The 13,074-nt window shown below is 38.5% G+C and overlaps 1 protein-coding gene across 2 annotated transcripts in view; it reads left to right on the forward strand.

Annotated features, from left to right (window-relative positions):
• Window positions 1-7,657: 7,657 nt before the first annotated feature.
• The window catches only part of LOC125094402 (alpha-fetoprotein-like), a 44,839-nt gene continuing 39,422 nt past the window's right edge, over window positions 7,658-13,074 (forward strand). The window contains exons 1-5 of one of the 2 annotated variants that reach the window (XM_047719987.1): window positions 7,695-7,779; window positions 8,223-8,387; window positions 8,956-9,007; window positions 9,147-9,288; window positions 10,840-11,051. In XM_047719987.1, coding sequence (XP_047575943.1) covers window positions 9,157-9,288; window positions 10,840-11,051 — 344 coding nt within the window. In that variant the 5' untranslated portion in view covers window positions 7,695-7,779; window positions 8,223-8,387; window positions 8,956-9,007; window positions 9,147-9,156. Of the gene's footprint in view, window positions 7,780-8,222; window positions 8,388-8,955; window positions 9,008-9,146; window positions 9,289-10,839; window positions 11,052-13,074 lie in introns of both variants that reach the window. The other variant, XM_047719986.1, reaches the window with a different exon arrangement.

Raw genomic sequence — 13,074 nt, forward strand, 5'->3', positions numbered from 1 at the left:
CGATTATGCTGACTATTTTCTAAACTTTCAAAGTTTTTAGTGCTTCAATGTCTGGAATGGAAGATGATGACCATTTAAGAGATAATGCATGGGAATAATTACAGAGTTCTTTTAGCACAGCATTTATGGTGTAGTCTTTGGGATTTTCATTTATTTCATCAACAAATATTTATTATTAGACTCCTACTGTGTGTCAGACACTGCACATACGAATATGAGGCGATCAGAGATGGCTCCCCATGGCAGGGGGAAGGATAGTAAACAAGCAATCACATATTATGTCATAAGGATAGAAGAATTCCCCTGCTGTGGGAGCACACAGGCACTACAATCTAAGCCGAAGTTGTAGGGGAAGTACCGGCGGGGGTGGGGCATCAAATTCCTGCTGCCGGTAACTTCCTGTACGGCCTCTGACAAGTTCCCTATAATCCAAGACCTTCATTTCTTTGTATAACGTGGGAGAATAATCTCCACTTCACAAAGGCTTTAGAGAAATGCATTGAATGACTATACAAAGTACCCAATGCCATGGCCAGCAGGTAATAGATGTTTATTTTGGGAAGTTATTTTGTCCTTTTGCCATTTTGCCAAACATTTCCATTTACTAATGAGGAGAACAGGAAGAAAGTTTCACTTAGATATTGGATAGTAAGTTTAACAAACAGAAGTGAATCAGCTCCCAGTTAGGTAATTCAGTTTTGTACCTAATAGTGAATTCAGCTACATGTCCAATACTGGGCTAGACACAACAGATATGAAACCAGAGGCCCAGGAGCCTGCTGGGTTAAAATGAAATCAGTCCCATATTGTACAGGGAGACAATAAAAACCTTTTTAAAAAAATGATTTTATTTATTTACTTGAGAGAGAGCAAGAGAGAGCGAGAGAGAGAGAGAGCACAGAGGGAGAGAGAGAAGCAGAGTACTTGCTGAGCAGGGAGCCCGATGTGGGGTTCAATCTCAGGACCCTGAGATCATGACCTGAGCTGTAGTCAGATGCTTAACTGACTGTGCCACCCAGGTGCCCAACACCCTTTCTTCAAGTGTCATTTATGAACTGCCATTGACTTCATCCCTCCCTTTCCATGGCCTCAATTTGCACACTCACTCAGGTAAATGCTAGATACTTATTAATAGCCTCTAATTATAAGACTCTATAATCACAGAGGAACTTACCCTACAACTCTCTACTGATATTCCAGAGAACATACTATTAAAAAGCATGTAACCAACTTGATGTGGGAAAAGGAAGGGGAGGAATGGTTTATTAAAAAGATGTATTTTGCCTCAAAAGAGAGGATTTAGAATGAGGGCACATCACACTGTATTGCTTAGAACTCAAACCAGTGACTAGACCATACCAGAATTCAGTGCAAGAAGAATTTTCTAGTATTAGCGATAATTCTAAGTGGGGTGGGCCTCATGGTACAGTAATGAGTGTCGAAATTGCACAGGCATGAGCAATCCCCATTCAGGTTTTCTGTGGGATCCAGGAATCCAGTCCTGGTCTTTCTAAGGTTCCTTCCAACTCTGTTTCTATGACTCAGATAAGAATTTGGTTTGTGGTGAAATAATATTCATTAAACATCATCACTGTGTCTTGTATACCTTCCATTTTTCATCTTAAAGGTCAGGGTAAAGATTTCACTCTTGTAGGGAACAAATTCTGTGCTGTCTTTCTAGTCTTATCAGGAAACCTATCCACTTGCCTTTGCTTATCAGGAAACTCATCCCCTTGCCTTTTCCTCACTACTTGTTTTTCCTCTGGTCTGAAATTCTGCCTTCAGTCACTGATAAAGGACTTAACATCATTTTATGTTTCCAAGAATCTTTTACTCTGAGATGAGAATTCAAATAGGATGTACATTTTGTCCATTATTTTAATAAAAAGAGGAATTATTTCAGCACACATGCAATGGTTCCTTTTTTTTTTTTAAAGTATCATCTCCAATAAATTAATAGTGGCCTTCTTGTGGCACTGAGTGGTGAAAAGAGAGCAGTGATCACTTAGTAATATCTGCAGTGGGTGACAGTCTGGCATCTCTCATCCGAAATGTTGGCCATCCCTAGAGTAATAGGTCCAGTTCTAATTGTCCTAGGAGGCTCAGAGTAAGAGCTCAAGGGCACAGCTCTAAGAATATGCAACGTAAGAGCTGCTGAGCATTAGCACTGTCTAGAGGACCTAAAAAAGAAATGAAAACCTGCCAAAGATAATTTTTGATTTGCTGACCCTAGTTTTCCATCACACATGATCTATATTCTTTATCATTAGCCAACATGTCCCAAAGCTAAATAAGAACAGATTTATCATTATTTTTCAGGTAGATAAATCTTTCTCACTTGCTATACATATGTAGTAATTAATTAATTAATTGATTAATATTAAATAAAAATAAATATACAGTATATAAATATATATATTATTATTATTATTATTTTTTTTTTTGCCTAGGAAACCAGAAATAAGAATATATGGGTAGCACAATCACACGATGGACTGTCAGTCTTAGATATTATCTGGTCCATACCCTCCATATATAAATAAGGAAACTCAGGATGGGAATTGTTCAAGTAGTAACCTGTGATCTCCAAAACATTTCCCAAACTTTGGCTTTCACATTTTTCTTAGACTTTTTATTTAATCAGTAAGTACCCGTTTCTTCCCCTAACCCCCCAAACTGGGTGTTAGGTGAAGGTGACACTAGCTCAGGAATGCTGACACCTCAGTTTCCTGTACTAGCTCTTGAGTGCTGTGGGATCCAAAGTCAAACCTGGATTTCTCCCCATAAGTCCATGAGCAAATTATATGACCCTGAGTCTCTTGTCGTTATTGATCCTTTTTTAAACAAGTTTTTTATTTTAATTCCAGTATAGGTAACATATGGTACTCTATTAGTTTTTATTATTATATTGGTATTATACTAATCGGTATTATATATTAGTATATTAGTATATTATATATTAGTATTATACTATCGGTAGACAATAGAGAGATCCAACAATTCAGTACAGTACTCCGTGCTCATCACGACAACTTAATCTTCAACCCCTTCACCTGTTTCACATCTGCCTCCCACCACCCTCTGGTAACTGTCTGCTGGTTCCCTAGAGTCTGTTTCTTGGTTTCTCTCTCTTTTCCTTTGTTTGTTTTGTTTTCTTTCTTAAATTCCACATGAGTGAAATCATACAGTATTTATATTTCTCTGACTTATTTTGCTTAACATTATACTCTAGCTCCATTCATGCAGCAAGATTTCATTCTTTTTTATGGCTGAAAAATATTCTATTGCGTATGTGTACACCATATTTCTTTATCCATTCATTAGTTGATGGACACTCAGGTTGCTTCCATAGTTTGGCTATTGTAAATAATGTTGCAATAAACAGAGGGATGCATTTATCTCTTCAAATTAGTGTTTTTGAATTTTTTGGTAAATACCCAGTTGTGTGATTACTGGATCACAGTTTAGTTCTATTCTTAATTTTTTGAAGAACCTCCCTACTGTTGTCCACAGTGGCTGTACCAGTTTGCATTCCACTAGCAGTGTATAGGAGTTCATTTTCCTCCACGTTTTTGCCAATACCTGTTGTTCTTGTGTTTTTCATTTTCGCTGTTCTAACAGGTGTGAGGTGAGATCTCATTGTAGTTTTGATTTGCGTTTCCCTAATAATGAGTGATATTCAGCATACTTTCATGTGTCTGTTGGTTATTTAGATATATTCTTTAGAGAAATGTCTGTTTATGTCTTCTGCCCATTTTTCAATTGGACTATTTGTTTTTTTGGTTCTTGAGTTTTATCAGTTATTTATATATTTTGGGTGCTAACTCTTTGTCAGGTAGGTCATTTGCAAATGTCTTCTCCCATTCAGTAGGTTTCCTTTTAGTTTTGTTCATTGTTTCCTTCACTATGCAGGAAATTTTTATTTTGACATAGTCCCTATAGTTCATTTTTGCTTTTATTTCCCTTGCCTCAGGAGACATATCTAGAAAAATGTTGCGATGGCCGATATTAGAGAAATTACTGCTTGTTCTCTCTTCTAGGATTTTTATGGCTTCAGATCTCATACTTAGGTCTTTAATCCATTTTGAGTCCATTTTTGTGTATGATGTAAGAGAGTGGTCCAGTTTCATTCTTTTGCATGCAGCTGTCCAATTTTCCCAACACCATTTGTCAAGGATACTCTTTTCCCATTGCATATTCTGTCATCCTTTGTAGAAGATTAATTGACCACATAATTGTGGTTTTCATTTCTGAGTTTTCTATTATGTTCCATTGATCTATGTGTCTATTTGTGTGCCAGTCCCATCGTGTCTTGATTACTACAGCTGAGTAATATAACTTGAATTCTGGAATTGTGATAACTCCAATTTTGTTTTTCTTTTTCAAGATTGCTTTGACTATTTGGGATCCTTTGTGGTTCCATCCAAATTCTGGGATGGTTTGTTCTAATTCTGTGAAAAATGCTGTTTAATAGGGATTACATTAAATGTATAGATTGTTTTGCATAGTATAGACATTTTAGCAATATTTGCTCTTCTAATCCATGAGCACAGAATGTCTTTCCATTTCTTTGTGTCATCTTCAATTTGTTTCATCACTGTTTTATAGTTTTCAGAGCATAGGTCTTTTGCCTCTCTGGTTAGGTTTCCTCTAAGTATTTTATTATTTTTGGTGCAGTTGTAAATGGGATTGTTTTCTTAATTTCTCTTTCTCCTGCTTCATTATTAGGGTATAGAAATGTAGGAGATATCTATACATTGATTTTGTAACACGTGATTTTACTGAATTCATTTGTCAATTCTATGGTTTTTTGGTGGAGTCTTTAAGGTTTTCTAGATATAGTAGCATACCATCTGCAAATAGTGAAAATTTAACTGCTTCCTTACCAATTTGGATGCTTTTATTTATTTATTTATTTATTTATTTATTTATTTATTATTGTTGTTGTTGTTGTCTGATTGCCGTGGCTGGTATAAATAAATAAATAAATAAAAGTGGTGAGAGTCGACATCCTTGTCTTTTTCCTGATATAGGCCTTTATTATAACGAGGTATGTTCCCTGTAAACCTACTTTGTTGAGGGATTGTATCATGAATGAATGTTGTAGTTCGCCAAATGATTTTTCTGCATTTGTTGTAATGATTGCATGGATTTTATCCTTTCTCTTGTTAATGTGATATATCATGTTGATTGATTTGCAAACATTAAACGGCCCTTGAATCCTGGGAATAAATCCCACTTGATTGTGTTGTATGATTTTTTTTAAATGTATTGTTGGATTCAGTTTGCTAGTATTTTGTTGATGATTTTGGCATCCATGTTCATCAGAGATATTGGCCTATACTTCTCTTTTATCGTGTTTCTTTAAAAAAATTTTATCGTGTTGTGTTAGTCACCATACAACACATTGTTAGTTTTTGATGTAGTGTTCCAAGATTCATTGTTTACATATAACACCCAGTGCTCCATGCAATATGTGCCCTCCTTAATACCCATCACTTGGGCCAACCCATCCCCCCACACCCTTCCCCTTTGAAACCCTCTATTTGTTTCTCGGAGTCCACAATCTGTCATGGTTGTGGTGTTTTTATCTGGTATTGGTATCAGTGTAATACTGGCCTCATAGAATGAATTTGAGAGTTTCCCTTCTTCTTCTATTTTTTGGAATAGTTTGAGGAGAATATGAGTAAGGGGCAGGCAGGGCTAGGTAGCGGGCCATATGATCAGGCTCACCAAAAATCCCAGAAATGCTGAGGCACAGTGAAATCAGAGATAAGGGTACAAATCAGACCACCTTAGCCTGGGCGTCAGAGATGGGGTCTTTTTATGGCAGTCATATTGTGCACAACAAAGAATAACCAGACCTGAAAGTAGAAGTAAGCCATTAAAGACGTTACCGCCAGTCCTTACTCAAGCCAAGATGTTACAAGGATGTTAGGGCCACAAGCTCCCTGGTCAATTTGAGATAAAAGCCTGCCGGTGGAGGCCTACGTTGACAAACCTGGAGGGACCCTCCCACTCCTGAGAGCTTTGTCTGTATCCTTACTTAATAAGATTGCTTTGCTCACTCTCTTTTGTCCATGCAATTAATTTTTCGACTCTGTGAGACAAGAACCTAGCTCTCCTGCTTCAAATAGGTATTATCTCAGAAAATGAAAAACAAAAACAAATAGATATTAACTCTTCTTTAAACGTTTGGTAGAATTTGCCTGTGACGTCATCTGGCCCTGGACTTCTGTTTCTCAGGAGTTTGTGGTTACTGATTCAATTTCATTGGGGTAATTGGTCTGTTCAAATTTTCAGTTTCTTCCTGTTTCCAACATGGCAGGGCAACCCAAGCGCTTCAGGTCTGCCTATTTCCCGAAGTCCCAGGCTTCTGTAACAAACAGACTCCCAAGTGTCTCTTCCTGAGGATACCACAGTCAGCATGCTGGAATCAGCCCTTGCAAGGCTGATTGGTCAAGTCTCCCAGGTGTCTCTTAGTGAAGAATATTCCTGCCGCCTGGTTAGCCGAGTCCTTGCAAAGCAGTCCAGACTCCTCCACCTGTACCCTACAGACCAGGCGACGTGGTGTGTTTCCAGACTTCCCCAGAACTTGAGGCTCCCAGGTGCTGCTTTTGGCTGCCTTCTCAGGTCTCTGTGGACGGGCCCTGGCCTGGCAGGGCAAATCCAGGTCGTCTGGGTCTGCCTCAGAAATGAGCCTTAAGAGCTGCCTGCACTCAAAAGCGATTTCTGGTTGCCTGGCCTGGGTCACTGAAAAAGTTCATTCCTTGACTCAATAGAAGAAAAGGCCCAAATTCATTGCCAATTCCCACTTCTCACTGGACGCGCTTCATCTGCACAGTTGCATCCTGATGTCCTCGCCGGTCCAGCAGCTCCACATCGTCCTTGTGTCTGCCCTTGAGTTCCATGACGCTCTCAATCTCATACAGCAACTGGGCCAAGAGGCTGCCCGGGCACTGCTCTCAGTTCACCCTCGCCAGTGCTGTCAGCAGCTTTATGGCCTTTAGGCAGACTGCACGAGATGCTCCTGGCCTTTTCCAGAACTCGAGTCTTCCAGGTGCCCCTTTTAGGTGGCTACCTAGTGCGGTGGGCAGTGTCATACCTAGTATGATCCCGAGTCTTAATTTCTTATTCAAGAAATAAGAATACTGTTGTCTAAATATATCATATAAAGCACCAAACCCACAATAAACACTCAGCAAATTAGGTTCCATTTCCTTGGGTCTGTTCCCCAGGCCCATGCTCCCCCACCCCTTCCAGGGACTTGAAAATGTGCCCGCACTGGAACCAGGGCTTTAACCATTTATTTGAATCTGTGGTAGTACATGTTTACCTTCCCTCCTGCCACTTTAGAACTTTGTCCGTGTCAACAGGCTTTCCCAGCAGATGAGATATGTACCAAAGGTGCTTATTGATTACTACGAGTCCTACATGGTATAATCTTGGAAAAACAACAAGTAGATTGACATGACTCATTTTAAAACCCAGTATTCATTAATGAATGCCATCCAGTAGCGATATTTCTCCATTGTCATGAATTTTTTCAATTTCATCAGGGTCGTACTGGCCCGGAAAAAATATTCACCAGGAAAAGGTTAATTATTAATAGTTGTTACTTGAAAAGAGTATAAAAAGGATTCTTCAATTCTTTGAGATGATAGAGCACCTTCTTTAAAGTTTCATCTGGAACGATGAAGACTCTTAGACCCATATGTTTTCTTGTTTTCTTCAGCTATGTTCAGTGTCAGACTCTTCAGAGAAGTTTACTAGCTGCAGGTAGGGGTCCTGTTTATAATCTACACATCCCCTGTGCCAGGACATAAGGCATAATGACTACTAAAATGTAGACTAAAATATGGGGAATGGCTTGTCTTCCTCAATGCTCATCACTGTCAGCAGAGTCATTGGAAATTGCTAGAAACTGGTTTGTGGAAGGGATGAAGAAAGAGAGCTAATATATTGAGGCAACACACACAGGAAGATCTCACTTTAGCCTTATTTCCACTCCAGTGAGGGAACGATACATTTCAAACTTGTGTTTGAAACTGGGTAAATGATTTTGGATAAAGCAACTGTGTTCATTGTAGCAGGAATAATACTACGAGCTACATTCTTCAGTACCCATTCGGTGCTAGGTGCTGTGTTCGGTGCTACACTCATATGTTTCCATTTAATCCGAACAACTACCCATCGTGGTAGAATTTATTTATGTTTTCTAGGTAGATAAACTAAAACTTTGAGAGCTTTAGCTGTTTTCCTAAGGCCACACTCAGAATCAGAGCTAGAAGTTGAACTCAGAGTAACTGGCTCCAAAGCCTTTCCCTGTAACAGATGTGATGATGGTTTCTTTATTTAACAGAAAGCTGCTCAGTTCTTCAGAAGCGGTTAGTATAAGAAGATACTGTTTTCAGTAGAGAACTTACATGTGTGTGTGTGTGTGTGCCTGTGTGTGTGTGTGTGTGTGTGGTGAGTGGAGGTGATAAGAAAGATAAAGTTGATGAGTAAATCCAAAATGGGTGAGATATTGTCTTTGTCAAATGAAGCCTGGCGAAGTGCTAATGTTTATATGTTTGCTTCCAATGCTTTATTACATGAATTACCCCTAATTTTTTTTTAGTATTCCTTGGATATGCTAGTAACTTCTAATATAAAGAGTTAAATAACCAAATCATGTTAATTAATTCAGGTGTGTCAACACAAGTATGTGCAACTATTTTGTGGGCTAATGCCAGATTTCAAGGACACAATATATTTGAACAGAAGAAATTCATCACAGAATGTAGTTGAAACACAAGTGAAGATATAGTCTGGCAATTCATTTTAATTCTTGATGGTAAATAAAATAAATCTGGAAATTTATAAGTGAATAAATATGGATAACAGAATTATAAAGGACGATTTCAAATTTGAAAATATCCTCTCATGCAAATAAAATCTTATTTTTTTTCCCAGCCTTGCACCACATTAATAGCCAGAATTACCTGCAGGAGAACTTAAAAGACATGTGAGTTCTGTTATCAATATTCTCTTCTCTGAAATTTGAAATCACAATCATTTTGGAAGGGAGTGGGGGCAGTGATCTAATGATGGTGGAGGAAGAGTTTGATTTCACCTTTAACACTCTCACAAGTGTTATGTTTCAGCACCAGCATCATGGTGGCTCAGTTTCTCCAGAAATTAACTTTTGAAGAAGTACAAACCATAGTCGAAGAGGTGGTAGATCGTGCAGACAAGTGCAAGATCCTCAAGGCACACGAGTCACCATCAGAATGCTCTCACCAGTTGGTAGGTGAATCATGTTTTGTCTTTCTCTCTCGTTTTTTAAACTAAAATTCCAACCAAAAGGTGTTGTTATGAAGTGAGATGTTGAAGAATTAGGTAGAGGACTTTAAGGCAACAATACGGACATCAATCACACTCAAAATATAATCTTTTAAGTTTATAAGCCCAAATTCTTCATTTCATCTCTGGGAGATCTGACTCAGAGAACCAAATGCTCAAGAGAACGGATTACAACCTAGAGGCCAATTTGTTCGTTTTAGTTGGTTGCTCTGCCTCTCCCACTGGAATACCACTGTCTGACATCCTCATATAAATGTTCCTGGAAACCAAAATACTAATTTTAAAATGTTTCTAAGACTATATGAAACAGAAGAAAGAAGTGAATATTATTATGTGCTCTTTCCCTAGTTAGTAGAAAATCTTGGGGATTACTTCTGTCTCATAAAGTATGTGTATCTTACGATGAACAAATTATTCATGAACACTAACATATTTGTGTAATCTACATATTTTTTGGATCACTTGTCTCATACCAAATATTTTAAACTATAAATCAATAGTTTTCTTTTTTATTGGTAAGTTTATTATTATTTTTACTATTCCCTCTTCTTGGGGCTAAAACCTACCTATCTTTTACTAGACTCTTAGTAGACATAGAAAAACCATCAGTCTAATTAGAAACACATTTTATTTATTTTTTAAAGATATATTTATTTGAGAGAGAGAGAGAGTGGGGGGGTAGAGGCAGAGGTAGAGGGAGACAGACTCCTCTAGCAGATTTCCTGGCTGAGTGTGGTGTCTTATGTGGGGCTCCATCCCAGGACCCTGAGGTCATGACCTGAGCCAAAATCCAGAGTCAGATGTTTTAACCGACTGTACCACGCAGATGTTCCTAGAAACACATTGGAAATGAAGTGCTTCTGCCTGTCACTAATCTTAGTTGTTTTATAGTGACCCCTTTTTATTTCTACTTCAAATGATGGGCTTTTTCCTGCCTTTATTCCCTAAATCTGGACATGTATTTTATTTGAGGTTTACCACATCCCACACACTTACTGCCACTCCAAGGTATTTGAAAACTAACTGAGTTATTACATTTTCATTTGAACATTTGACACTGAATATACACTGCCTTAGAGTTCAGTTCTTAAAATAACTTCCTATGGAAACCAAACTAAAAACAAATAGGAAGCAAGGAAATTCAACTTCATTTATTTCTTGGTGGATAGTTACCAAAAAGATCTTGATTTCATTAGGCTCTGGAATTTTGGCTTATGTTTACTGCCTCTCAACAGCTGTATGAAAATGAATTTGAAATCACAATTATTTTGGAAAGGAGAGAACGATAAATTCCATTTGGTCTATGTCTAGCATCTGGGAATTTAGACTTAAAAACCTAAAAAACTTTTGCTCGAAAGAACTATGTCCAGGGATTATTAAATACAGACTGTAAGAGCATGTCCTCAGTGGCCTTTTCTTGATAATAATTCTTTAACTTTCCTAGAAAAGTAGATCACACATGCTTCCCCTTTAAAGTATTATTTCCTCCTGCAGATGTCTACCTTCCTAGAGCACATTTGTAATAACCAAGGAAAGGCTGACAAACAGGAGTTTTCTGACTGTTGCAATATAAATAACAAAGTAAGACTCAAGTGCTTTCTATTATACAAAAAAGATGATGCAAGTTACAGTGATATATTCCAAATTCCAAATCCTGAGCAGATCTGTGAGATGGATGAAGAGAATCAAGTGTCAGTGAAGGAGAGGTGAGTCATTTCTCCTTGTCATAGGCGCTGCAGAAGAGTGTTTTCCAATTTTGAAGACAGATCTTTTCTTTATATATGGGTCTCTGAGAACACAATGCTTTATTACATGAATTAAGGTAAAAATTTGAGCTACAATATATATTTTGCTCCCTCAGAATGACAGTTACAATCTCAATGAACCTGACAGGACATGGAAATGTCCATGTGTAGGAAACATTAAAAGTGACTAGGACAAAAAAAAATTAAAAAATAAACTTAAAAAATGACTAGGACAGTGTTAAGGACCCATCTCCTTAATGGTTAGATTAGTCAGACCAGCAGCAAGTGATGCTGAATGGTTCAGCAAGTAAGCAGAGCATAATAAACAGAGTATCGGGGACAGAGAGCAGGTAATAGCTCTGACAAGGGCTGGCATTTGGGAGACTCATCAAGGGATAGCAGAGAAGGTATCTGATAGGGCATGGAGAGAGTCTGTCATTGAGAACAGAGGAAGAGGTAACAACTGCAGATTCGGCAGAGATGAGTTTTCTGCTCATAAATTCTGATTCTATAATTCCCATCTGGAGTGGATAGCATTATAGCAAATGGGTAGGCAAGCTTCTGTTTTGTTTTCTTGGGGAGCACAGAGGTTTACTTGTAAAGAGGTGTGAGCAAGTGGCTTCGGTGTAGAGGCAGGAAACCAATGCTAGAGAGGTAGAAATGCTAAGAGAAACAAAAAGCTTCAGTTCTCAAGAAAGGCAATTCTAGCCATCTTATCAAGACAGGCTCAGACAATGGGAATAAGGCAAAGATCTGATTGCTGGTTCTAGAGGGCAAGGAGCATGGTAGTGATTTGATTTCAGGTTTTAGACATGAAACTTTAAACCAGAGATGAGTGAGCAGAGAGGGTGACTTCATGCTGAATATGTAAACTCCTTTCATTCACCCGTGTAGGGGCAGAATTGCTCCAGACATTGCTGAGCCTTCAAGAGGAAATTAATTGGCCCTTGCCACTTAGGTAGAAAGGACTGGGGTACCTGCTAGCACAGTTGGTTAAATGTCCAACTCTCGGTTTCAGTTCACGTCATGATCTCAGGGTCTGGAGATCAAGCCCAGTGTTGGGTTCTGCGGTCAGAGTGGAGTCTGCTTAAGACTCTCTGCCCCTCCCCCCTGCTTGTGCATGCATGCATGTGTGAGTGTGTGTGTGCGTGCACATCTGTGTGCCCTCTCCCTTTCTCTCTCTCTCTCTCTCTTTCAAATAAATAAATAAATCTTAAAAAAAAAAGAAAAGAAAAAGAAAAGAGAGGACTAAGGGATGGGAATTGGGCAGGTTCCAACTTGCCTGACATAGGGGCAACCAAATGGGAACGGAAATAGGACCCAGCTACCTATTCGCTACATTGCTGCTCTAAAGGAGAATTGTAAAATCAGGTTTGGATTGAACATTCAGAGATTATAAAATCTAACCAATACTCAGGCAGTGAATCTCATCTCTTCTGGAATATTTACAATGAAGTCAATATTAGGGAGTTATTTTAAATGCTAATCTTCACTTACATGCAGTCAACTATAAATATTTTCTCATTACTTGTCTCATAATTATAAGGCAACAACCTCATTTAATTCTCAACCAAGGAAACAGTAACATATATCAGAGCTGGGAGGAGAGGTCAGTTTCTTTCAGATGTTTCAAAAGAAAGCAGAGTCTACAAACACATAAAACCATAGTTACTGGGGCGCCTGGGTGGCTCAGTGGGTTGGGCTCTCTGCCTTCAGCTCAGGTCATGATCCCGGGGTCCTGGGATGGAGCCCCGCATTGGGGTCTCTGCTTGGCAGGGAGACTGCCTCCCCCTTTATCTCTGCCTGCCTCTCTGCCTACTTGTGATCTCTGTCAAACAAATAAATAAAATCTTTAAAAAAAGACATTGTTACTGTACCTTTGGATTATCTAAGGAATCTTCAATAGCAGTTTTAATTATTGTAAGCTCTATTGTATGTCTGACTATAGAACCCGACTTTCTTTTTTTTTTTTAAAGATTTTATT

Source organism: Lutra lutra, chromosome 2 (genome assembly GCF_902655055.1).
Source record: "Lutra lutra chromosome 2, mLutLut1.2, whole genome shotgun sequence".
In the NCBI taxonomy this organism is placed as follows: domain Eukaryota; kingdom Metazoa; phylum Chordata; class Mammalia; order Carnivora; family Mustelidae; genus Lutra; species Lutra lutra.